This window comes from Ctenopharyngodon idella, chromosome 19 (assembly GCF_019924925.1).
Source record: "Ctenopharyngodon idella isolate HZGC_01 chromosome 19, HZGC01, whole genome shotgun sequence".
In the NCBI taxonomy this organism is placed as follows: Eukaryota; Metazoa; Chordata; class Actinopteri; order Cypriniformes; family Xenocyprididae; genus Ctenopharyngodon; species Ctenopharyngodon idella.
The window spans coordinates 29,119,636-29,147,602 of NC_067238.1; the positions used below are offsets into that span (position 1 = coordinate 29,119,636).

Below are 27,967 nucleotides of genomic sequence, written 5' to 3' on the forward strand. Positions count from 1 at the left end.
GCTGCTCACGGGATATTCTCAAAGTGGCCGTGGACGTGACCAGCAGCGCCCAGCTGGAGCGCCGTTAATGACTTAAAGTAACGATGTTATTCTAGGTTGACTCCGTTTAGGATTTGTATTCGAATACAAAGACATTTACACTGAAGAAGTAGCAAAAGTTTTTTTCTTTTTCACTTTTTAAACTCCTTTTTAACCCCAAAGAAGTCGCCTACCTGTTTCCATATTTTGGAAAGGATTTAACGCACACAGGAAAATGAAGCCACGGATTTTACTGACCTTCCTGACGTTTGTCGGTTCTTGTGAGTATAAACTTATCTATATTTACATCGTATAGACTACTTTTTAGTCATTTTGTTTACTGTTCACCCATTTGTGTGCACGTTGCTTTCCACGGAGTTATTTACAAAAAAATATGTTAGAAGGATAATTTGACCAGAAAGATTTAAAGATCATATTTTGAGAATAACTTTTTCTGATGAGACTAGCCTACAAACTGTCTATTGCTCTTATTTGGATAGCCTATATGTCCTCAGTAGTCAGTTAAATTAATAAATGATGACCTCAAAGCTAATTCAAATATTGCAATATTAATATTTATTAATATTTTACTTGTTTTGTCTTGCCTTTAGCTACATAAAACACTCTTGTCGTAGAGTTTCTTTATCCTGATGCTGGACAAGCTATTGCTGCACAAAGATGTTGCATCTTTTTAGACTTTAAAAGTTCATAAAAGTCATTTCAGCTGTTAATATTCACCAGCTCTATGCTGTTTTCTTTGTTAAATTAGTATTCACAGACACAGGGTGTTTCTCACATAATAGGGAACTTATGAACCTTTTAAACTTCAATGTATTTGAACACATTAAAATTGGAATTTGGATGAATAGAGTAGAATTAAGCTTAGTATTTAGTTTAAACCAGATAATGTGTTTAAAGCCATATCTACACTGTACATTATTGCTAATAGTTTGTTCAACCAAGAGTTAATTTTATGACCCAAATTTCATGCTAGTAAAATTGAAAACTTAAGTTTAATTGCTGACTAAAATCAAACCTATAAAAAGTAGAAATGGCAATTATGACAAGTTAAATGGTGACAAAGATTTTGCTATAATGTTGAAAGAATATACAGAAAAGTAGAATCAAGTAAATTTTTTATCACAATGCAAAAAAAAAAGTTAATTTGTCTGATCTGATTATCTTATTAATTTATTCTTTACGTGAATCTTTCTTAAGTCAAGAAAAAAATAACAAAATATAAGTTATTAGGGTAAAGCAATCATATAAATCCTGTATTAAATCCTTTTTTCTTCTCAATAAATAATTCAGGCTTTTATAAGAAACGTACATTTGTTCTGCTTGTATATTAATATAAAGAGATTAAACGACTGGACTTAGGATCAAAACCGTTTATTTTCAAACCAGATGTTATTGCCATGAGGTTAGATCATGTGCGTTCTTTAGAATAAATCTCCTGTGGAATAATAAATAAACATAGTCGGAAAGTTGAACAGAAGGAGATGGGGAGTCTCAGGGGGGAGGAGGGGGGGGAGAAACAGATGACCTTACAGACAGAGGGTCTGCGGTGACCTTGGGCGGTATTAACCTTTGGGGTCCCCCTCCTGGACAGTGGAGCAGTCCAAAGCGGGTGGAGCGAAAAGAGAGCCAAGGAGACAAAAGTGGCCACCTCTCCCCACCCCCTTTGACCCCAACACCCTGATCTCCATAACACTGCTCCAGCCTTACTGGGAAGCAGGGTTACATTTAAAATCGTCTTAAAGCTGTTGGAGGTTTATGTGTGTGCATGCCTGAATATGGTTATGCTGGAGTAATCCCGCTTCAGACTCCTCATCACTCCAGAAAGCATAGAATACAGCTAATTCTGGCAATTCACCCATCTAGCTAATCCACATACAGGTCACAGGATGTGTCTATCACAGGAGCAAGAGTAATAGACCTTACTAAAGGGACAATTATGAAGTTAAAGCAAATCATAGTCTGGACCTGAGCTTCACAAATCTCCTTGCTTCACAAAGTTTCTTATACCAAGTAGTAAGATAGATCTTGGTAAAGTTGGTAAATCTTGGTATAGAACAAAAGTAAATGGGGCTGAAAATGCTGGGTTAAAAACAGCCCATGTTGGGTTGAAAATGGACAAACCCAGTGATTGGGTTGTTTTAACCCAGCAGTTGGGTTAAATGTTTGCCCAACCTGCTGGGTAGTTTTATTTAACTCAACTATTGTTTAAAAATGATTGGTTATTGATTATTGGTTAAAACAACCTAATCACTGGTTTTGTCCATTTTCAACCCAACTTGGGTTGTTTTTAACCCAGCATTTATGCTTATTTGGTGCTCTATTATTATGAATGTTGAAAACTGTGATACATTTTCAATTTCAAATCCATCCTCAAAATAACTTCAATCTCCAGTGGATCACCACAGAAGTTGTGAGCCACTTCACACTCTAAAAAATGCTGGGTTAAAAACAACCCAAGTTGGGTTGAAAATGGACAAACCCAGCGATTGGGCTGTTTTAACCCAGCGTTAAAACCCAGTATTAAATTGCTCATTAATAAGTGTTCACCTTTTGATTATTGCTGTTGCCTCTAGTAATTATGTGTCTGATTTTTAATTTCCAACCTATTTTGGGTTCATTTTAAGCCAGACATATAGTAATTTTTAACAATAGTTGGGTTAAATAAAACTGCCCAGCACGTTGGGCAAACATTTAACCCACTCACGGGGTTAAAACAACCCAATCGCTGCACTGTAAAAAAGAATTGTTGGTTTAACTTAGAGAAGTAAATTGGTTGCCTTAAAATTTTGAGTTCATTGAAATTAACAATTTGATTTAATACAATGAAGGCGTTTGGTTTAATCAACAGAAACTCAAAATATTATGTTATCTGAACCACATTAATTATTTAAGTTGATTTGACAAGAAAAAATGTTGTGATAACAAATCATGAAAATATTTTTTTACAGTGTGGGTTTGTCCATTTTCACCCAGCATTTTTAGTATAATACGCTGATTTGATGCTCTATTATTATGAATGTTGGAAAACTGTGATACATTTTTCAAATCCATCCTCGAAATAACCAGTGGATGACCACAGAAGTTGTGAGCCACTTTAGTCTGTACATTTATTGCTCTAATTGAAGCAAAACCCACTTTTCTCGCGGTAATGAACCTGCTGTAATAACCTGTAATACAGTGTGCTGGCTAATCAGCCACAAAATTAGTTCGTTTATAGAGGCCTTAAAACTGGTTTCAGTGGTTCTGTTCAAGAAAGTCATCAGGGTTCATCAAGCCAAAGAGGAACTAACAGTGGAATTAAAACTCACATGTTGCAGCAGAGGGACATTTTAACCCTTGGTTGCTCCATTAATAAGATTGGCTTAATGGAAGCCCTGGACCCCCTTCTGGTCCTTATCCCAATAATTAAAGACCTGAGGCCATAGTGATGGGGTGTCCTCCCCCTCCAATTGGAGCATATTGCTTATTGATTTTACCCAAAGGTTTCATGTCTGAGAAAGACTTTTTCCATAAAAGCTGTTGACCTACAGACATGATCTAATTAATAGAAATACCTATATTTGGCTGAGTACCATTATATATCTGAAAAATAGCATTCTTTAAAAACTGGAGTCAGATACTTCATGTCTTCAGAAAAGTAGAGCACAAACAAGCTAATTGGTGAGTGGTAATTGGTTAATAAGGAGGGCGGAGCTAAACTGCAGGGGATTGTTTCCTCTTAAGTGTGCTTGCATGACTTTGAACTTGGCGTATGCCACCTAATGACAATCAGTGTTTAAACAAAAGACAACTTGGCCTCAAATGACCAACACAAAGGAGTGTTTGTGCAGACAGCTTGTGGCTGTTGTAGTCAGGAAGAATTTAACTCCCATTATGGAGTCAAAAGAAGCCCACCCGGAGCAGCGTGATCCCCCCTTTCCACCCAGCTTCTTTACAATTCCTCCCCCAAGTTATTCAGCTATTGTTTACGTTAGATCTCCTGCTGCTGCCATGGATATAATGGGAGAAAAAGAGAGCGAGAGGAATTTGTGAATGTTCATATGCATTTAGAATTTCTTTCAAAGGCATATATCACTTTTTCAAAGTGGCAGGCCAGTTTCAGTAATGCTAAAATCTTCTCTGGACAAAGGAGAGACCCATATAGAAATTATAATGAGCATTAAAATTAGAATATTTGGCCTGAGTCTTATAGCTCTGGAGTTTTGAGTGTTAAACCCCTTTCCAGTCTCTTATTTTATTTCTCCTCAGATTAGCCATAAAACAGACCTGTGCAGATTTGTATATATATGTACACTACCGTGCAAAAGTTTGGGTTCAGAAAGAATTTTACAAAGAAATTAATACTTAATTGCATTAAATTGACCAAAAGTTGACCATACAGACCTTTGTAATGTTACAAAAAACTTTTGCTTCAAATATATGCTTCTAAAAAAAAAGCAGCACAGTTTAGCATAATTCAGCTTTACCAACCCAGGAATAAATGATATTTTAAAATATATTAAAATGGGAAACTGTTATGTTAAATTGTAGTAATATTTGACAATTTTACTGTTTTTACTGTATTTTTCATCATGTAAATGCAGCCCTGGTGAGCAGAAGCGACTTCTTTCAAAAACATTCTCCAAACTTTTGAACAGTAGTGTAGTGTGTGCATATATATATATTTATATATATATATACTTTTAATACAAGACACTTTCATTCGTACACACTATTATATTATATTATATTATATTATATTATATTATATTATATTATATTATATTATAGTAAGGTAAAGTGATGTTGAGAGTGTTACAGATCTTTGCCTCATTGACCCTTCAGAGACTCTGATTAGAGACGAAGGACATTAGAATAATGTCTGGCCTCCAACAATAGTTTGTGAAGTTCAGGTCCAACCTTAGTCTGGGGACAATGGACCGAATTGGGGGCTGGGACTGGACACAGGCTGTGTGCCTTAAGCCCCACGTTGTTCATCCACCCTTCACCAACTCTCTCATGACCCTTTAGGGACCGAGGTCACAGCCCAAGGGGTGGAGATGGGTGGGGGTCTCCTGCTGCTCAACACACCATCCACAATCCCCCAAAACCCCATTTCTATCCACCTCTCATCTGAATTATCAGAATTATCCCCAGACTTGAGCTCTTAATCACACTTCTGTTCAGGTCTCATGCAGGTTGTAGAGGGTTATTAGACTTTATAATCAACATACCCTCCATCATCACCATTGTGGCAACCATGGAGATCTTAGAACAGTGTTTGATGACAAACTTCTCTAATGGAAAGATAATGGAATGCATAGATTCCATTATGAGGTGGAAGAAACCGAAAACCTCTTTGAGAAATCTTACAAAACGGTATATAAATACTTTTTATTGTTCTCTAAGATGGTTAGTGTTAACAATCCAGTCCATTTATATCACATTTCCTTATTTAATTGATTATATCAAGCAAAAATTTATATTATATTTGTACAACACCCATACCTTTTTTGCTTAGGCCCATGTGTTATACTCTGTATCTCTGAATCCAGCTTGTGTGACATAACCCCCCTTTCCCCTGGGACCTCTGAATTTCATTAACACTTCGGGTGCAGTAAGCCAGGGAAGGGTCAGATGTAAGCTAGCCCTCATAAAAATGAAAAAGGAAGAGACAGACTCGTCCCATCTACATCTGCTCAGTGTGTGAGCTCACTGGGAGCAAAAGGAGCATCCCAGATATTCCCTTCAGTGGAAGACTTTATAGCTCTATATATTTATGGACTCCAGAACTGATATTGTTCAAGGTATATGAGTCCAAGACATGATTGAGCTTATATGGTCATGTTGTCATGGTTAATATCATATTTTGTTGCAGTGGTTTCCTAAAGTTTGCACTCTAAATATTAGACTTATTAGACTGAAACAACACTCTTATAGTTCAGAACCAAAGAACCATATATTATCGATAACAACTGATATAGTACAGATATATTTTGCATCCCTGTATAAAAGCATAACACATCATCTTTTGTAACAGCTCTAAATGACCTATATAAAACTAAATTTGTCAAATAATAAGCAGTTAGATAGTTCCCCCAAAGTGAAAATTCTGTCATCATTCATGATATTCCAAACCTGTATGACTTTATTTCTTCTGCAAACACATGAAGATATTTTAAAGAACTGTTTTCTTGGGTCCAAAAACCCAATTTTTTGGCTGATCTATTCATGTTATAGCTGTCATGATCAAGTGCAGGTGGCGTTCGAGGACCCCAGTGGTCAGAAATGAGTATATGTTAGCAAGCAGAGAAAGAGTGCTTATTGGATGGGGTAGGTTATATCCATCCACCTAACAGATGCTGAAGGAAGGTACTTCTCGTCTAATGCAAGTTCAAGAGCAGACTTGTGCTCTTTTACATAACAGCTGCCGGAGACACCGGCCATCTCCAGAGGTCACATTAAAGGTCGCTTTAGGTCTGGAGTTCTCCATATGAAAAGCACAGAAGATGTGTGGAATGGCCATGTAGCGAGTTGACAATGAGAGAGGACTGGGGTGAGCCAGTGGCATGGGAAAGTCACCCTGGAATCAGACTGAAAGGAAAATGTGACCGCTGGGGGGTTTGGAATGGTGGGGGTTTGTATAAGTGGGGGGCAGATGGTCCAGACTGAGAGAGGTGCAGAAGGCTCCTGGTGGTTACCCAGAGTTGTTTTTTTGGGTGTCGTCACAGGCCTATTGTCATCAGGGTGGGTTTACTCAAAAGAGATTCCTCTAACTTGACCGCATAACTCACCCTAATTCTCCATCCCTTCTACTCTGGCTTTGTCACAGCCCTCTATGCTTCACTGGCTGCATTGCGTTTGTCTCTATTGTGATGACCAGGTTTGGTTTGATGATACTGAGTAAATATGCTTAGATGGTAAAGCTCACAATGACGTCAGTCCTGAGACACAAATGCAGTGTTTTTTTTTTTTTAGATATGGATAGTTTCTGAGCTTTCACTTCGGCATTTTTTCCTTTTCTTTGAGTCTTGAAGTGACAAAGAACACAGACATGCAACAAAAATACATGCATATCATAAACTCAAAATCCTTGAAAGTTGCGAATGAGACCAAAAAGGACTTTTAGCAGTAAGTAGCTAAAAATCATGCTAACTTTAATGTCTATACAAGTCAAGTCATTTATTTCTATAGCACTTTTTACAATACATACTGTTTCAAAGCAGCTTCACAGTAAAAAACAAGAAACTAACAGTATTAATGTTGCAAAGTTACGAATACAAATACAATTTAAGCTCTAAAGCAGCTCTAAAAAAACAATAGTGTCATTATTCAGTTCAGTTTAGTTCAGTGTTGATTAAATTTAGTTCAATAACAGTGTGAATGTTGCATTGTTCATTAGTTATAAAACAAACTCAGTTTGAAAACTCAGTTGAATCAGTTCATGTTGCAGAGTTCATCAATTATGAAACAGATTCGATTCAACTATAAAGCAGCTTTATAGAAGACAGTTGTCATTATCCAGCTCAATTTAGTTCTCATTCATTAGTGTCAGTGCAGTAAAGTTGATAATATTGCTGAATATTAAATGTCTTTTAAACCTGATAGGACTTTGTCACCATTGTTTTGATATATATCATCTTTTTTAATACATATAACTGTTATTATAATCTCATTTCTGCATTGTAGACAATTTATTTTACATACAATCTTTACTTTTAGGGTTTGTTTCAGATGTGTTCTGACCCATCTTTCACTTTCAGGTTTGTGTAATGGATCTGAACTGGCTTTCCTTACGGAGCCCAGCGACGTGATCGCGGTACGGGACAGGCCGTTGATGCTGGACTGCAAGGTGGAAGGCGAGGGTCCCATCACGGTGACGTGGCATAAGAACGGAGCGCCGCTGCTTCCGGGAGTAGGCAGTCGGGCGAAGATCCTATCCAATGGCACGCTCTTGATCCGCAGCTTCCAGAAGAGACGGGATGGAGATGCTACCGATGCTGGAGAGTATTACTGTGCTGCACAGAACCACTACGGCATGCTGGTCAGCCGCAAGGCCCGTGTGCAGCTTGCATGTGAGTAACTGAGGAGAAAGCATCAAATAAACACTTTGGGCCCTATTTTAACGATCTAAACGCATGGTCTGAAGCGCATGGCGCAGGTGCACTTAGGGCGTGTCCGAATCCACTTTTGCTAGTTTAACGATGAAAAAAAAATGGTCCAAAAGGGTTGTACCTAGTCTCTTAATGAGTCATGGGTGTGTTTTGGGCATAACGTGCAATAAACCAATCAGAGTGTCATCTCCCATTCCCTTTAAAAGCCAGTTGTGCTTGGACCATGGCGGATTCGCTATTTACATGGCGGAATGTAGACACCCTCAACCTGACGAGTCAGTTTAAATACATGTGTGTATTGCCACGATTGGTCAAATAATTAGCCAATTTCATTTGTCATTACTGCAAATAGGTCATTCTGATACATGCAATGACTATCCATTATGACATGTAGGCATTTTTATCTTTATTTGGCATGTTTGTGTGCTGCTGCACATCCCTGTGTGTGTAACAAGCAGAGTGTACGCGCATTGTGCACCTGCAATAGGTGCATATTACTAACGCGTCCTTTAAATAACAAAAAATAAATAAATACTGCGCCATAGACTTTAGACCAGGTTTTTGTTGGTCAATGGCACACTTGTTTTCAGTTGCCCCAAAATAGCAACACGCCATCAATGCGCCTGAACACACCTCATTTTCAGACCAGAATGCCCATGGGCGAACAGATGGGCGCGAGTGCATTTGCTATTTAAACAACTGCATCGGGCTGAAACTAGCAAAAAACACTTGCGATGCCTGGCGTCGCATTGTGCTGGGTGTATGATAGGGCCCTTTAAGTGGATAGTTATTCACTATGATATGACATCGTATGCTTTGCCTATACTCTTAATTGTTTATGTGAGAAATACAGTGATATAGTGGCAGCACAAATATCCACTTACTCTTTGTCTGTTTTACTCTGTCCTTTCCCATCTTCCTCTGGCTCTCCCTTTGGTCCTATAAAAGCAGTAGGGTGGGTGATAATCCTGTAGAATTATAGTTGTCACTACATGCTTCCCCAGAAGGTACTACGTTACCATGGCAATGAACTCTCATTGGGAGGCCCTTCTTCTAACACCCCTATTTATTGATTATATGAATGACCAGGCTATTTAGACCACAAAGCTCTTGGCACCTCATCTTACATCCCCAATGAAAATCAACATTTTAGATGCCAATATCAAGTTATCATGCTAACTTCACATATGTGAAAGTAAGAATAATTGTTATACCACATGCAAATAAATGATTATCTTGTTTTTTTCTCAGTATTTAGGAAATATCTAGAAAACAATAAAATGTTATATATATACACAAATATCCTCAAAACAGGATAAATTTACTTGACATGCAAAATCATGAAGAGAATATATCCTGAAACCTCACAGTTTTGTTACATTTGTGCATAATATATAATAAAATTATATACACATATAATAAAATTATATACATATTTAATAATATAGATGATTAAATGTATATTTCTGTAAAATTGTATGTTTTTCAACGAAGTCTCTTGCCCAGGCTGCATCTGTTTGATCAAAAATACAGTAAAAACAGTCATTGTGAAATATTATTACAATTTAAAATAACTTTTTTTATTTTTATTTTACTATATTTTAAAATGTAATTTATTCCTGTGATCAAAGCTGAATTTTCAGCATCATTTCTCCAGTCATGTGTCACATGATCCTTCAGAAATCATTCTAATATGCGGATTGCTGCTCAAGAAACATTCATTATCAATGTCTAGAACAGTTGTGCTGCTTAATATTTTTGCTTAAATTGTAATTTTATCAGGATTTTTCATTGAATATAAAGTTCAAAAGAATATATAATAGAACATATCTCACTCAACTAATATTAATTATTATTTATATTTATTATATGGATTATTATTATTATTATTTATTATTATTATATATCTCACTCACTTCTCTTTGTCCCACAGCTCTCCCTAAATTCCACACTCACCCAGAGTCCATGTCAGTAGATGAGGGAGGTGTTGCACGTTTCCAGTGTCAGGTCAGTGGCATTCCTGAGGCCAACATCACTTGGGAGAAGGACCGTGTTGTGCTTGGAACCTCTGATGACAGGTAACATGGTCTTTGCCGACAGTCTTTCTTTATATTCTTCCTCACAATCTCCTTCAGAATCACTCATTCATGTCACTCTTTCTCCACAGGTACACACTTCTCCCAATGGGTATTCTGCAGATTACAGGAGTTAAGAAATCAGACGCTGGCGTCTACCGCTGTGTCGCCACCAACATCGCCAACACCCGCTACAGCCATGAAGCCTATCTGAATGTAACCGGTCAGTAGTCAAACTTGATCTGACAAACACCCCAGATTGCATGTGCATAACCTTAACCTTCATCCAGTAAATAAGGCCTGAATTGTGCTAAATTATGTTTGTATTGAACATGTGGTTTGATGAAGGACACAACCTGAACATTGATTACCTCAAATGTCATGATGTCAAATGTCATCCTTATATTAGTGATCTGTAATTTAGCTCCAGTCTTATTTGCTCTTCTACTGTCAGGAGGTGTCCCTCGCACATATAAGGAGCCAGTCATCCTGTCCGGCCCACAGAACCTCACCATTACCGTCCATCAGACCGCCATCCTGGAGTGTATCGCCACCGGAAACCCTCGCCCCATTGTGTCTTGGAGTAGACTTGGTAGGAATCCTCATACTTAGACTGTCCAAGGATAACTTAGGGTGTGTTCACACTTGGCAGGTTTAGTTTAACTAAACTGAACTCTGATGCGATTGCTCTGTTAGTGCGGTTCATTTGAATAAGTGTGAATGCTGCCAACCCTGATGCGCATCAAACAAGTGGACTGAGACCCCTGAAAAGGTGCGGTTCGACTGAAATATGAATGCAATATTTAAATGAACCAACAACAGGATGTGAATGTCACAAGTTATGACCCTAAAAAGGACAGAATGCTCAAGAATACTTAGTTTTTCTCGTCGCAAGAGCTCTGTTTCCCATTGTGAACTGTGATGAAGGAATTCATTGCTCTGTTTTGACTCTTTTACACATTTTTAAGCTCTTAATGAGTTCTCAGCTGGTAAAAATAACATTATATGTACGCACATACGACGAGCGCATTTAGCACACAGCACACAGCATTGTTTTGGATGTTCGGTAAGTTGGAAGTTCAGTGTGAACACTAAGCGAACCAAGACTAAATGTGACAAAAGAATCAAGAGAACTAGTGTGAACACATTCTTAGTTGTTATCTGAATTTCTCGTAATTCATTTCCTTCTCATAAATCATTTCCATCAGATGGCAGATCCATCGGAGTGGAGGGCATTCAGGTGCTGGGCACGGGCAACCTGATGATCTCAGATGTCTCCCTTCAGCACTCTGGAGTATATGTGTGTGCTGCCAACCGGCCTGGCACCAGGATGAGGCGTACCGCACTGGGCAGGCTGGTAGTGCAAGGTAAACTTCCTGGGTTTCTTATGGAAATCCAAAGATACTATTTTGTGACAAATATTAGTCATCTTCCACTCAGGTTTAAAAACTTTTTTAAAATCCCAGATTAAAGGGTTAGTTGACCCAAAAATGAATTTTCTGTCATTAATTTCTCACCCTCATGTCGTTCCAAACCTGTAAGACCTTCGTTCATCTTCGGAACACAAATTAAGATATTTTTGATGAAATCCAAGAGGTTTTTTTTATCCCTCATAGAAAGCAACGTAATTACTGTCATTCAACATTCAGAAAAATAGAAAAGACATCGTTAAAATAGATAAAATAGCTGATAAAAATAGATAATAGATAAAATAATTGAATCACGAAAGTATATGTTTTAGTTTCATTATTTCGTAAATGTTCCAAACCCATGTGGGAAGTAATAGCTGACCCCACACTTCTCAATCCTGATTTGTTGTGACACAAGTTCACACAGCGCCACTATTACAGTAATTTTATTATTTGCACACTTCACTGAGCACAACATGAAAAGCCTATTATCCTTTGTACATGTTTGTTTGTAGATGTGTGTGTGTATATGGGGGTATGAAGTATTTGTCGAGCACTATGATGACCAGGCGTCAAGCAGAATTGGTTTTGAACATGACCCTTGGAAGCTGACTGGTCAGTCAATATTCAGGCCCTCCCTTTTTTTTCACTGGGTCTGATGGTGTGAGACTCTGACTACCATTATGGTAATTAAGGCCTGCTGGTGCTGTCCAGCTGGGCTTGAGAGGAATAGCTTGGGTAATGAAGTCAGCTGTTAGGAGATATCCCCCCTTCAACACCCCAATGACAAAGCTCATCCATCACCCTGCTACTGTCTGTACATTCAACCTGATCATATATCCCTGAGGTATATATATGCTCCTCTCATTGGCTATCTTCAAAGTAGCTGCGCACTGGGGGTCTTTAGGAAAAAAACAACATGAGAACAAATGGGTAAATCATCCATGAGAGGGTGGAGTACAAAAGTCATATTTAATATCACACAGTCAGTAGCTGTGAACATCTAAGCTTCTTATTCATCTGAACATAAAAGTGATGGCCAACGTAATCAAAGCACACTGAATTTCTGCTGTATGTAAAATCCTGCTGGGATAATGTAGATTATCCTCTTGTCCTTTAGCTTTCTGCATCTGTTCATTTGTTAAATTGTTGTTGGAATTGCACCCAGGTGTGGTTTCTCTATCTGCGTCCCAAATGTCCAGCTTAAGCCTGATCAATCAATAGTCACCCCTATCAGTCTTTTACATCAGAATTGGCAGTGAAGCCATTTGGGGGAGGTAATCTTGAATGTATTGATTCATTTATTGATCCAGTTTTTGTGTAAGATGGGAACAAAGAGATTAGGTTAGGTTATTTCTCCAAAATGGAAACCAAAAACCTTCCCGACAAACCCTCATGAAGTAAGTCAGATCAGTAATACAAAGTGAAATTTAGAGTAACGAGACACAGAAATGAAATTTCCTACCAAGGAATTGCTTAAGAATGTTTTATTAACAACACTTAGGTTCAATTTGTTAACATTAACACAACTGACAATGTACAATAAATGTTAATATACTGCATTATTGTTCATTATTTAGTTAACGTATTATGAATAAACATGAATTATGTTCATTTATACAACTTGAATTGATAAAATGTATTAGTATTCACTACTGTTCTAAAGCATGGGATCATTAAGATTTTATTATTTCTTGTTTTAAAGATATTAATACTTTTATTCAGCAGAGATGCATTAAATTGATCAAAATTGACAGTAAAGTAATGATGCTGAAAATTCAGCTTTACCATCACAGGAATAAATTACATTTTAAAATGTATTCAAATAGAAAACATTTTAAATGGGAATAATATTTCACCATATTAGTGTTTTACTGTAAGTTTGAACAAATAATCGCAACCTTGGTAACATAAGAGACTTCTTTCAAAAACATTAAAGAAATATCTCACTGACCCCAAATTATTAATTTAATTTAAATTTAGAAATTAACATTAACCCTGATTAATAAATGCTCCTACAGTATTGTTAAATGTTAGTTTATGACATCTAATGCAATAACGAATTGAACCTTATTCTGAAGTGCTACAATTTCAGTTGTTTTTAAATGTAAAATAATTTAACAAGCAGTTTTAAAGTATTTTAACTTGATGGACAAGTATAGAAATTCAATAGAAGAAGCAGAAAGGGGAATATGGATATTTTAGTCCTGTTCTGTGAACACATTTGATAACTTCTATCAGTCTGTCTGCCAGTCACAAAGGTAAAACCAGCACATCCTTGTCAAGTTCAAAGCTGAGAGGTCTACTTATGTTAGGTTATTGTGGAAGTGAGGTCTGCACTTTCACACAGCCGTGAAGGTTCGACAGATGCCAAGTCAGGATGTGGACAATAGAGAACAAAAGGTTAGATAGACAGGCAAAGAGCAGTTTTCCTAGTGTGCGTGTGTATGTTTTGGGAGGGGTGAGGTATCCCCTCTCACCTCTGCCCTCTCATTTCTCACCTTTGACATTGGCCTAGGAAGCTCTTTTAGTAGAGTGGAGGGGGCGGAGTCTCCTCTGACAGACAGGTGATGAAGCAGCGAGGGAGGGGCAAGCAGAATGGAGGGTCCTCAAATGAGGAAGGGTGATGGTCCTTCTTGACCCTCCCCCCGCAGTTTCCATAGTATCATGAGGGCAGTTGTTCTTCTCCCAGCTGGTGGTCAGGCAGCGGGTGACGAAGTTCAAGAGAGGGACTATGACAGTATAACATCTTTGTGTCGAGGGAACCCCTTCCTTTATCTTCACCCTGGGTTGTTTTTTAATATGAGAAGATGACTGGATCAGCTGAAAACGTATGCCATACACATCATAGCCAGTGCAGAAATAGCGAATCATATTGAACATGGAGCGCATTGATATCATTACATGTAGCTTGAAATCCAGTGATTGCTTTCAAGAACCAGTTCAGTCAAGTTTTGTTATGCGTATGAAAGTATTACGCATCAAGAGTCAGCCATGTTTTTCAACAATATTAAAGGATTAGTTCACTTCAGAATTAAAATTTCCTTATAATTTACTCACTCCCATGTCATCCAAGATGTTTGTCTTTCTTTCTTCAGTTGAAAAGAAATGAAGGTTTCTGAGGAAAACATTCCTGGATATAGTGGACTTCAGCAGGGACCAACGGGTTGAAGGTCCAAAATTCAGTTTCAGTTCAGCTTCAAAGGACTCTACATGATCTCAGACGAGGAATAAGTGTCTTATCTAGAGAAACAATCGGTCATTTAAAAAAAAAAAAAAGAAAAATTACATACTTTTTAATCACAAATGACCGTCTTGCACTGCTCTGCGATGCGCCACACGTTACGTAATCACGTTGGAAAGGTCACGCGGAAGTATCACAGAGCAGTGCAAGACGAGCGTTTGTTGTTAAAAAGTATATAATTGTAATTTTTTTTTAGAAAATGACTGATCGTTTCACTAGATAAGACCCTTATTCCTCGTCTGGGATCGTGTAGAGCTCTTTGAAGCTGCACTGAAACTGACATTTGGACCTTCAACCCGTTAAAGTCCACTATATGGAGAAAAATCCTGGAATGTTTTCCTCAAAAACCTTAATTTCTTTTTCGACTGAAGAACATAAACCTCTTGGATGACATGGGGGTGAGTAAATTATCAGGAAATTTTAATTCTGAAGTGAACTAATCCTTTAAGGGGGTGTCACACAACAGAAATGAATGAGGAATAGCCACCTGATCATATTCAAGGTCAGATCTGAGACCCTGCTAAAAGAATAACTGATCAATACATGAGATGGATTGGACAGTGATGCTGTCAGTTGACCCTGGTTGTAAAGACACAGCTGGTTAGTTGGTAGAGTGGAAAACAGACCCCCAAAAGCTGATGCTGTTATTTAATTGTACTCTGATTGCTTCCTCTTTACAGGCAAGGGAAATTGCATATGTCATGAAATTATAAATCCATCGTAATCAGTCACAGATCGACATGTCCATGTGTTTTATGTGTGCGTGTGCTCTGTTTATAGCTGACTCTCATGTAATTAAAAGTTTGATTTCAGTCAGACTAAAACACTAATTCATCTTTTTAAGATGCCATATAAATGCTTTAGTCCGACGGAAATAAAACCAGAGTGGTTTTGATTATTCCTTTTGACCACACGTGTTATAATGTGAGTTTCATGCTTGTACCACAGTCAACCATGTTTATAATAACAAGGTGTAAAGTAGCTCTGATTTCCTATTATTTTTGGAAATCAGGGCTAATATTAAATCTCAGTTGATGAAAGTCACTATAGTATAATTATACATTACCAGTCAAAGGTTTGGAATCACTTTTTTTTTTTTTTTTTTTTTTTTAATCTTTGTGAAAGAAGTCGCTCATCAAGGCTGCATATGATAAGAAATGCAGTAAAAACAGTTATATTTTGAAATATTATTACAATCTAAAATAACTTTTCCTCAGAAATCATTCTAATATGCTGATTTGGTGCTCAAAAAACCTTTCTTATTATTATGAAAACAGTTTTTGCTGCTTAATATTTTTGTGGAAACTGTAATACTGTACAATTCAAAAGTTTGGGGAAGTAAGATTAAAAAAAAAAAGAAGACATTAATACTTTTATTCAGAAAGGATGCATTAAAGTGATCAAAAATATCAGTTATTAAGCAACAAAAACTGTTTTCAACATTGATGATAAGAACTATTCTTATTATTTGAGCACCAGTAATTGATAATAATTGAGCAGCAAATCATCATATTAGAATGATTTCTGAAGGATCATGTGACACTGAAGACTGGAGTAATGATGCTGAAAATTCAGCTTTGATCACAGGAATTAATTACATTTTAAGAAATATTCAAATAGAAAACAGTTATTTTTAAATTGTAATGTACTGTTTTTGCTGTATTTTGGTCAAATATATGCAGCCTTGGTGATCATAAGAGACTTCTTTCAAAAACATTAAAAAATCTTTATTCCAGACATTTGTCCAGTTGTGTATATCAGCCAGACAGATGCAGCATGTATCGTCTCCCTCTCAAGGCCCTCAGTTTAAAACATTTTTATTCAAGGATGTCTATTCATCAACAGTTCTACTCAGGTTCAAGTGTGAAGTGCTTCTTGGGAGAGAAGAGAACCAGTGATGTGGCTGATGAATGACACCCCCTCCTCATGCACACACACACACACACACACACACACACACACACACACTGTGTGACCACCGTTCATTCAGATTGCGTCTGGAGGTCTGAAGTGACCTCTGTCCTATTGTGCCCTGCTATAGTTTCATTATACACACACCCCTTCAGCCCCTCCCACTTTTCACTTTGACCCTAATGTCTAAGCAGAACCCAGTGAAGTGTTTTTAAAGGCTGCATTTTTCATTTCAGGCCTACGAGGACCCATATGATGAATTTTGTTTTTATAGTGGTATTTGATGTCTTGTCATGGTATTCTAACCTCAGGTTATATGCATTTTAAGTCTCTTTGTGCCCGTTTTAAAAACTTGTACAAAAGTATTGTGATACCAATATACTATTTTTATTTATTAATTTGTGTTATTTTTTTATCATGTGTTTTTATACTTTATTATGTATTTCCATTCAATTTTTCAAACAATTATTTACATTATACAAATAGACATTTCTTTTATAAAGACAATTTTTTTTTTCCAGTAATTGTTGACTTTTTCTTCTTCTACTTTCTTTTTTTATTTCATTTTTTTGTAATAATACCCACCACCAAATAATAACCAACAATTACATAATTAGGTACTATTATTTTTTTACTATATATATATATATATATATATATATATATATATAGATATAGATAGATATAGATATATAACAGATATATATTATTAATATATTACTCTTATAACCACACATAATACCTAAACAAATAATTAATAAATAATAATTAATAAAATAATAAATAATAATTATTTAAACATCAAATAAAAAATACTACTACTACTACTACTACTACTAATGATAAATAATAAATTATAATTAAATTAAATAAAAAATAATATATATATATATATATAAATAAAGAGTTATATGAAAAAAGTAATTCATCTAATGTATATTTCTTTGTTTTTTTTTTTTTTATTATATTCGGTTTTAGAGATGCCCATATCTTTTCAAAAAGTATACTTTTGCTCTTAATTTATTTATTTTTTTACAATTTAAGTGAACTTACTTTCATTATCATGATTCTTAAGTAGATTTTTTTTAAAATCTTTTCATTTTTAATTCTCTTTAGAGATATTATTCAGGACACAATGATGAAAAACAACAATCAGCTGTGAAACCCAATTAAACAGCTTCTCTGCGGCTCATATTGATCTGCCAAATCTATATTTTTGTCCAACGGTTTTAAAAATTTTGACCTCAATTGAAGGGGGAGCTGTGCTCTTTTAAAGATCGGTGCCTGATTAATAGCTCTCTATTGAAATAGGGCTCCCTTTGACCTATGACCTTCCACACCTCCACAGACCACTTCGGACCCTCTTCCCAGGGAGAAGGGGCTCGTTTGGGGGTGTTTGGTTGTGGTGGGTGTCAGTAGATCAATGAGATGCATGGTCCTGGGGTCTGGAGAGCTCTACATATATGCATGGCCATTGTGCGGACACTGAAGAGGTGTCAAGCGGAACGATGAACCTGCATCTGTGCGGCTGAGCCAGACGACGGGCTGCAGGCTCATTTAGGAAGATAGAGAGCTGTTATAAAAACTAGAGTTTAAGTTCAAGATCTGATTGTTGAATTTAGAGCATAGGGCCATATCTGGTAAAATATTAATGTCTTGATGTTAAACAAATGTATCTCTGGTTCTTATATGACAGAGAAATGAGCTGTGTTTCTGTATCATACTGTCTGTGCTGCATTGAAATTTTCATATTCATAACAGAAATTAAATTTTTATTTTCAGAGATCAAAACATTAGACACATTTTAAAACTATTCATATTATTCAACTGGTTTTGATATGACAGTAACACTTTCCAATAAGGTTCATTTGGTAACATTTGTTACCTATATTAGTGAAAGATACTTTTATAGCATTTATTAATCTTAATGTTAGTTAATTCATTTTAATTAATAAATTACTTTTTAATATTATTTTAATTAATTAATAAAATTATAATTTGTATGTGTGTTATATTATTTACTGCACCTGAACTAACATGAACTGTTGTATTTTTATTAACTAACATTATCAAAGATGAATAAATACTGTAAAAAATGCATTGTTAATGTTAACATTAACTCATGAACCTTATTGGAAAGTGTTACCAATTACATTATTAAATTGGTTAAATAAATAAATGTCATCTTGTTTTTTGTATTTTATTTTAGTTGAGATACTATTATAGTTTTAATTTTTATATTTTCCATTTTCATTTTATTTTTGTTGTTTTTTTGTAATTTTTTTTATGTCTATATAGTTTTTATTTGTTTTATTTCAGTTTAGTTTGAGTTATTTTAGTACATCAAATTAAACTAAGTGAAAATGAGAAATGTTTGGCAGCTTGCTGACATAAAACAAGTTTAAGTTTTTTATATTTTATTTCAGTTAACATTTATTTCATTTCAAGTAATGGCTTTAGTTTTAGTGAACTATAATAACCCTGTTCCTTCTCTTTCCCCAGCTCCTCCAGAGTTCATTCAGTGGCCGCAGTCTGTGTCTAAGCCAGCAGGGGGCAGTGCAGTGTTCACATGTGTGGCTCAGGGTGTTCCTGAACCTCATATCATATGGCTGAAGAATGGAAAGATACTCACGCCTGGTGACAATGTGAAACTCACTAACAATAACAGGTACACACAGTTAGGAGACTCACAAATATCATCAGGAATACACAAATTTATTACTGAAATGCACAGAGCCTATCATAAAACCTTCAGAAATACATAGACCTATACTGTAAACAGACAAATGAACAAAACAATCTTAAAATACAATTTTTTTTAAATAGTCTAAAACAGTTTTTGTTTATATGTTTAGATACCTATTTAGATTTTTTTGTATTTAATTATTTATTATTATTGGGTTTCTTTGTGTATTTTTAATTTTATTAAAAATGTCTGGCAGCAATGTCTGGAGGCATTACCAACTTCTCTCCACTAGATGTCAGTGTTCACCTGTTTTATATTCTGTCATCCAAATTGTAATCTGCAATATCTGTCAATGTTAACAAGTTTACAACATTAAATTCACAGTATTTTATAAATAATTTTTTTTTAAAATGTTTTTAGCACCCTGGCCGTGACTCGCATCACATCAGAGGATGAGGCCATATACCAGTGCATCGCTGAAAACTCTGCCGGCACTAACCAGGCCAGTGCCCGTCTGGCTGTGTCCCTGGCCAAAGAGCTGCCCGATTCCCCTCAGGGCCTGAAAGCCACGGCTCTGTCTAAAACCACCCTGCAGCTCTCCTGGACTCAGCCGCCGGCCGAAATCACAGACGGGATCATCGGATACGTGCTGCACATCCGCAAGTATGGTGGTAAGTGCCTCTGGAGTTCTGGGCTGCTTTTTTACACCACTTTTAGACATACACTTGCAAACTTCCTTAGGCACTTCCCTTCGGGTGAATTCCCACCGCCATTTTGAAGTGAGTGCAACTTTATCAAGTGGGTGAAGAAAGTTTATTTGGACAGACCCTCGACCCCCTCGAAAAAAAAACTGGCAGCTATAACTGTAAAAAATACCTCTGCTGAAAAAAACAATAGAAACCATTACAGAAGTTCTAATGGTTTCTACTACAAATACCATTACAGACCATTAACTGTTAAACATTAAAACCATTACCTAATGGTGTCCAGCAGTGTTGTCAAGTTTTCCCATGGAATTGAGCTCATTTATGAAAACAGACTGTTTATGATTACTACTAGTGATTTTCAAGTTGAAATTGTGTATACAGCATAACAGTGACTGTAAAATGTGTGTTTTAGGTTTGGGAGTGACATATGTTGAGTTTTGATATTTGGATAGGGTCATTGGGCTTGTTTTGGGCTATTTTTAATTGGCGTTTGGGCTGGTTTTATCATACATACCTGGCAACATTGTCCAGTAGTGTGTTTTGGGCCGTATTCTATTAGGATTTAGTGGTTTTAACATGCCAAAACATGCAATAAATTACCACTAGAGACCCACTGGGGTCATTACAGTTTCCATTAAAACCAATACAATTCCCTTTGTAACACCATTACAAACTCTATGTGGGTTTCAATAGTGTTTTTCAGCAGGGACGGTAGCAACATTTTAGGTTTTGAAAATTTACAGTGAAAAACATATTTCATTAACTGATATTGTTAATATACCATCCTACTTTTATAATACACTTAAAACCACCAAAAAACAAAAAAGTTCATCACGACACAAGTAGCTTTTCCACAAGCTGAGATAAATATTACTATATAGAAAGTGCACAAAACAACATCGTGGTAACACATGACACTAAAATAATGCAATAAACATTAATTCAACAACATAAGTTGTAATATAAGATCCTAATGTACATAAATAATAACAAAAAGAAATTCTGGGAATGTCAATGTACGTTTTTTCACTACTTGTTGTTTTCCACTTCCAAAAACTGTAAAAAATTAACAGTATTTTACTGTAAAATTACATGAAATGTCCTGTTAGATTTATTACAGTTTTTTTTTTTTTACCATATATAAGTGAATTTACTGTTTCCAGTCTTTTACAGTTTTACAGTGTACTAATATTTTTTGAGTAATACACTACATAATCAGTGCACTTTTGTTTTCAGAGCCTGAGAGTAAAGAGCTACAGGAGGCTGTGAGTAAGACAACATTTCAGCATGACCTCACAAACCTTGAACCTGCGACCACCTACTCCATCTACCTGAAGGCCTACTCTCCTCTGGGTGCCAGTGAACGGTCCAGTACTGTTGTTTCCACAACACTAGGGGGCGGTATGTAGCTACATACAGATTGCACACTGTATGCTGTTTGGTTCATGTTTTGCTTAGGTCACTACAATTTCAAACTCTCCCTCTCTCTCCCTGGCTGTCTCTTCTCTGAGCCACGTCAGCATTTTTAGCTCCCTCTGTCCGCACTCATGTCCTGTGTTTTGTCACAGATGTTTGAGCATCTGTTTCATTCATTGTATGGCTTCTTTTTGCATACCTGCCTTTATGTTTTTTGCTTCAACAGAATGAATTTTGACAGTGTTCCTTATTCCTCTGAGCTCATTATAATGGTTTTTCTCTACCTAGTGCCCAGTCCGCCTACATTTTTCACCAAAGCAATAAACAGCACAGCAGTCCAGGTCCTATGGGAGCTGCCCAGTAAGCCTGGGAAAACAGAGGGTTTCCGACTGTCATACCGCAGGGTCCCCCACGGAGAGATCCAGGGGCCGATTCAGCTGCCATGCCATGTTAACGCTCACACCTTCTCTCGTCTCGGTGAGAGAAAACGGGTTTCTGTTTGTGTAAACCATATAATGCAACAATAAATGCGATATATTTTTGCAGATGCCATATGGTTTTCTGTTTTGTTATCAAATGCAATTAAATTCATGCATTTTAAATATATCTCAAGTCAGAGCTTTTCAATTTGGAAGCCGCAAAGGGGCTCTTGGAGACAAAATGTGTTTTAAGGCTGTCAAAGTAAAACTTTAAACTGTTTTGCAATTATATTTAGTGTGAAAAGTGAAATAAAAAATACAAAAGTTTTTGAGCTTTATACATCTAACATTACTCTAATAGTGGGGAGAAAAAGATGCAATTTGAATATAAATAAAATAGTTATCAATAATAATAACAAAAAATTTATTATAATTGTTAAAAAAAATTTAATAATTTAATATTATTATTATTATAATAATAATAATTCATTATTACAATTATAATTTAATAATAATTTTAATAATTTGCTTAGCTTCAGTACAATAAAAATACAAAAGCCAATTACTTAATTAAAAAAAAATAATTTCTTTATAATACACTTTTTCCACTCACGGTGTACTTTTTTTTTTTTTTTAATAACTGAAAATATATAGCTACTTTTATATTTTTTGGGTCACCACATTTGGGGTTATTTGGCATCAAAAAGTATCAAAAATCCCTGTTTTAAGCGTATAAATACTTTTAGGGGTTCAAGTCAAGTCAAGAGTTTTATTGTCATCTGTACTTTAGTACAATGAAATTCTTTTCCGACATAATCAGCACAAAAAGCCATCAGTTTCCATCTACCCCTGCTTACTTTGATGATTTATACTGAATGCTCTTTCACAATTCAGTCTAAATGGCCTGTTACAGCACCTCTGAAGAAGCCATGACAGTTGAAATGTTCCCTCGCTCAAGTATATCATGAGTCCTAGAGAACAAACACTCCTCCAAGAATATTTCCTAGTATTATTACATGACAAATGTGTGAATTTCCGAGAACTCAGAAAGGAGTGAAAATCGAAAGCAGATATTACATCACGTACAAAGAAAATCGGCAAAGTAAAAGAAAGAGCATAATAGGCAGTAGGTTTTACACCAGACCTCAATCCCCATGACTCAGCTGATCAATAGTTCTACTGTGACTGCAAAGTCAACAAAACCAGCTCAATGTATATGTGTTAGATTGTGTATGTGTGAGGCGAATGCATGAGTATCTTTGATTGATTTGCAGTGTGTGCGATACTGACCGTTTCCATTTTCCCCCATAGACCCCGGCTCTGTGTATGAAGTCAAACTGGTGGCCTACAATGGCAATGGAGAGAGTGACTGTTCAAAGAAACTCGTGTCACTGGCTGAGGACGGCACTAGTGCTAAAACTAGAGCAGGTAAATCAGCATTTGCTTTGGCACACTTAAATATGCTCTTTATTTGTAAGTGCACTGTATAATGATCATGTTCTTTGGTTCAGGAGAGGAAACTCACTGTAACTGCAGGGGTGTGGAGAACTCGATCAGCAGTATTGTGGTTGGCATCCATATTGGCATGGCCTGCATCATTTTCTGTGTGCTCTTCCTCATGTTCGGATATCGGCGCAGGTAATGGAGCTTTTGGCTAGATGATGTCATGAAACTACATGCACAAATTTTACAAATATTAACAACAATAGCCATTATAAATGACAACAGGAAATAAACACAATTGTACAATCCAGTCAAACATACAAAAGCAGTTAAATATAGCCTTAATATTAAATGATTAAATTTAACATAGCCCAATTCAATTTGCTCAGGAACAAGTAATAGATTAATAAAACCAAAGATTGCCCGTTTTATGTACCCAAAATGAATTATACCTCATGTTTAACCACTATAAGAGCCAGCGGCAAATCCCCGAAGCACTGGCCGAGATGAAGCTGTTCTCAGCGGGTACACGAGCACTGAATGGCCGCTGACGGCCTGGAGCTCGCATCTCCAAAAACGTCTAAACAAATTGTAAAATAGGCGCTATGATTAAATATGAGTCACATATTTCAGGTCTAAAAAACAACATTCTCGCCTAAAAATCTTAAAACTACAAAAGGTGAAAAGGTTATCACTAGAATATCGCACGGCTCTCAGCCAATCAGATTCGAGGACCAGTAAGTATGTATATATATATATATATATATAGAGAGAGAGAGAGTAGTGTCCAAAAGTGATGTCCGGAGGGGATATTTGTTTTTAATGACCCTACAAGTTTGATTAAACCATGTTCAATAAATGCATTTAAATTTTGTCTCAGTTTCCTCTGTAGGAAAGGGACTCAGGACAGCTGGTCTGTGCCACAGGGCGAAGATGGAGGGCACCATTCTCAAAGCAATGGCATCCCAAAAGAGGGAGTAACACGGCCTGCTCAAGGCATTGAATTAGTTCCTCAGGTAAGACTATCATCTGTGGTCTAGCTTCTCATTGCATTATAACCGAGAATAAGCCGTCTTTAGCAGATTGTCTATTTTTACAGTTTGTGACTCACCAGCTTCCTCGGCAGGAAACGCTGTTTAACTGCCAAAACACTTTTCCACCTTTTCTTGTCTGCTAACATAGTTTATAACAATACTTAGCTTTAACATCTCAGTGAGTGCACTGCAATGGAAAACTCCTAGTGAAACTTGTGCTCTGGGTTTCGTAAAAAGGTAGCTTATCATACTAATCGCTGTTTTCTCTTTTTCAGGGTCCTAATATAGATCGCCAGACACAATGCCAGGTTCTTATCGAGCAGCACTCGTCCAGTCTGCCAGGCACAGGCACGGGCACTGGCTAGCCCTAGCCTCATTGATCTCACTCTTTGTGGTTCCTCTGCCTAGCCTGTCCACCAAAGTCCCCTTTAATCCATATTTATCTTGCCCTGGCTGTCACCTAAACTGCTGCTAGTGTTAAAGAGTGTAAATTAAGTACAAAAATGGATATAGAGTTTTGTTTCTTTGCTTCCTCCTTTCAGAACCAAAACTTGACTCCTTCAAGATCCGCACAAGAACACCAAATGATAGCCTTAGTAAATACTGTACACAGTTTTTAATGCATGCTAAGTTACAAATAGTTTTACAGCACTCTTTCTGAGCATAAATACACAATGGAAACAAAACAAAACAAAAAATGATACCAAAACAACGTTATATTTTATTACCAAAGGGCTTTCTGCTAAAAACCAAAATTTCCTTTTGCAATGCGTCCTTGGGTAATAAAACGTAGCCTAATGTTGTGTCCGAACTGATGCCAGATATAAAGACCAAACAATATTTCTCTTCAAACTCTTACATAAGATTTAGCGAACTACATGATTTACAAAACAAGCTATATTCTCAGTTGATTACAGGGAACAGAGGTTTGTTCCATTTGTTAGCCTTAGCTCGGATATATACCAAGATTAATAACGTGGCCTTGCTTTTGCCTTCGCTTGTGGTTGTGTGAGTTCAAATAAATTGATTGTTATATGTTTCACCGTACATGCCTCGAGGCAGGCTACCCCAGAGGAACCATAAAGGTGATGGATTCTTCCCACCTTTCCCGCTTTCCTATCCTTCGTAATACCCACCAAAAGCTGTATACCTCCAAAGATAGCTACCTCAGAATGTTATTTTGGGCTAACATTAGTCCCTGCTGATAAAGCACGCCTACCTCAGCCAAAAAATGTCCAGATACCCGCTACTCTTCCCACTGCCAGTGCCTGTGCCATCTGCCTCCAGAACCTGTATTCAGGTGCCCATCTGGTCGACTGCCATGGAGAGTGTGACCTTGGCTGCTCCAAATATTGCCTTAGCAGACAAAAGCTGTCTGGGAACCCCTCCCTACCTCATCATCGTCCAGAGATGTGTACACAACCATTAATACTTCAAAAACACCTTTGATGCGATTCTTTCCAAGTGCATCGTACATTTTGGATCTGGTGATTTGCATCCTGTCAAGCCATTCCGAAGGATTCCTCTCTGATGCTGCTAAACTCCAAAGAAAATGATGAAAGAGCAGGAAGAGAGGGGGATTCGTTTTGTTCGGAGAATTTGATGTGAAGTTTGCATGGAAAGTATGGACCTTTGAAGATATTGTTGGGCCTTTCCATGTGGATACCTTTCCGTTTAACCAAAAGCTTAGGCTACTTTGCTTCCCACCAAGGAATATGGATGTTTATCCAAAGTGATTCTTTTCATCCAAACCAACTGGTCTTTTCTCCAGATGCCAAATCGGTTGCCATGGGAACTTGAAGGAGCTGCGAGATGATGGTTGATTTTGGGTTTACTGAGAAACCGCCACATTCTCTCTTCCCCCAAACAAACAGGCATGGCAGCAGATTATCCAAAAATGTTTTTGATATGAAAACCAAGCTTTATGATATCCAAAGATGTACAATTTTTTTAAGGTTTTCATTTGTCTTTATACTCATTTCCTAAGCCATTGTGTTGACGCTTTTGCAGTTCATGTTAAAAGGGGAAGTTGCAATAAAATGTACTTAATTAATAACAAACCTATTCACACAAATATCTGCAACAACACTCTTAAAAAACGAGGGGTTTGCAGAACCTTTTTTGGTTCCTCAAAGAACCTTCTTAAAAAACATTATTTTCTTAATATGAAGAACATTTTAATAATCTAAAGAACCTTTTTCTACTATAAAGAACCTTTAGTGGAATGGAAAGATTCTATGGATGTTAAAACTTCTTCATGGAACCATCGAGGTCAATAAAGAACCTTTATTTTTAAGAGTGAATAATAAGCTTTAATAGTCAAATTTCACATCTTCCCTCTTTTGACACTGAACTGTCAGATTTTTGTTTGAAAACCTTTTAACACTGAATTAATAACCAAATGAAAATGGGATATATTTTCAAGGAGATTTTATATGTTGATATAAGAGAAGGAACATTTGTGTCCTCTTTATGATAAGAGTTGAACTTGCCAAATAGTAGAATGATAATAATAATGCCAAATACCTCTTTCATATTTACCATTTGTAAACTTTATATTTTGCAACACTTCATTACCAAAGCACATGAACATACAAGAGTGTACGGTATATGTATGTAAATGTGTGTTTTGTGATTGGCTAAAGGCCCGTTCACACCAATAACGATAACTATAAAGATAACCATAACGATAACTATATTTGCGTCCACACCAACGAACGATAACTATCTGTTTATTCTAAGCTCACGCGCTGAGGTTTCAAAGTGTGTACATGTTTTTGCTGTTCTTGTTGCATTTACACGGTTTTAACCAGCAGATGTCCTCAGCATGCTGTTTCGAGTGAATCGCTAGCATAATCGATCTAATCTAACAGTGAATTTAGCTGACGAAGTCAATATAGTGAAATAAAAACAACGCCTAGTCTTTTCCACTGCATCTTCAAAGGAGGCAAGACGTTGTCGAAACTAGCGCTGGATATCTGAGGTAATTTTTATGTTACACTGTTTGCTAGCCTGGCATAATGATCTCATCGTTAATACTTATAACCATTTATTCTGAGGGTATGACCGATTGTTTTCGACATAACCATTTTATTTAAATATTCTTGAAAAGGGGGTTTGACTTGTCAAAAAATGGTGGATTTTTCTGGACCGCGGCGGTTAACTTCACCGCAATGCCGTTTTAAATGCGCGAGCGCTTAAATTAGAATGGATTCTGATTGGCTGTCAGTTTTTTTTTTTTTTTTATCGTCCAACAGCTGGAAAAAATCGTTCTCAAAGTGATCCCAACGATATCGTTTCTCTATATCGTTATCTTATAGCTGTGGTGTGGACTGTGCTATCCTTTTATATTTAGAACGATTTTTAGAACTAATATCGTTATCTTTATAATCGTTCTTGGTGTGAATGGGTCTTAAAGGGTTAGTTCACCCAAAAATGAAAATTCTGTCATTAATTACTCACCCTCATGTCGTTCCACACCCGTAAGACCT

At 36.6% G+C, this 27,967-nt stretch overlaps 1 protein-coding gene across 1 annotated transcript; it reads left to right on the plus strand.

The window, feature by feature from the left end:
• si:ch211-57n23.4 (immunoglobulin superfamily DCC subclass member 3) lies at window positions 1-27,967 on the plus strand. The gene is made up of 14 exons (XM_051871756.1): window positions 1-299; window positions 7,782-8,093; window positions 10,066-10,210; window positions 10,300-10,430; window positions 10,662-10,799; window positions 11,416-11,574; window positions 19,274-19,439; window positions 19,878-20,128; window positions 21,401-21,565; window positions 21,869-22,057; window positions 23,311-23,427; window positions 23,511-23,637; window positions 24,323-24,458; window positions 24,752-27,967. The coding sequence occupies exons 1-14, from the start codon at window positions 254-256 to the stop codon at window positions 24,839-24,841; spliced, it is 2,172 nt and encodes a 723-aa protein (XP_051727716.1). The 5' UTR covers window positions 1-253; the 3' UTR covers window positions 24,842-27,967.

Coding starts and splice junctions, on each gene's coding strand:
- si:ch211-57n23.4 (XM_051871756.1), top strand. CDS start 254: ATGAAGCCACGGATTTTACTGACCTTCCTGACGTTTGTCGGTTCTT. Junction 10,211..10,299: donor CTTGGAACCTCTGATGACAG/GTAACATGGTCT, acceptor CTTTCTCCACAG/GTACACACTTCTCCCAATGG. Junction 23,638..24,322: donor ATGTTCGGATATCGGCGCAG/GTAATGGAGCTT, acceptor ATTTTGTCTCAG/TTTCCTCTGTAGGAAAGGGA.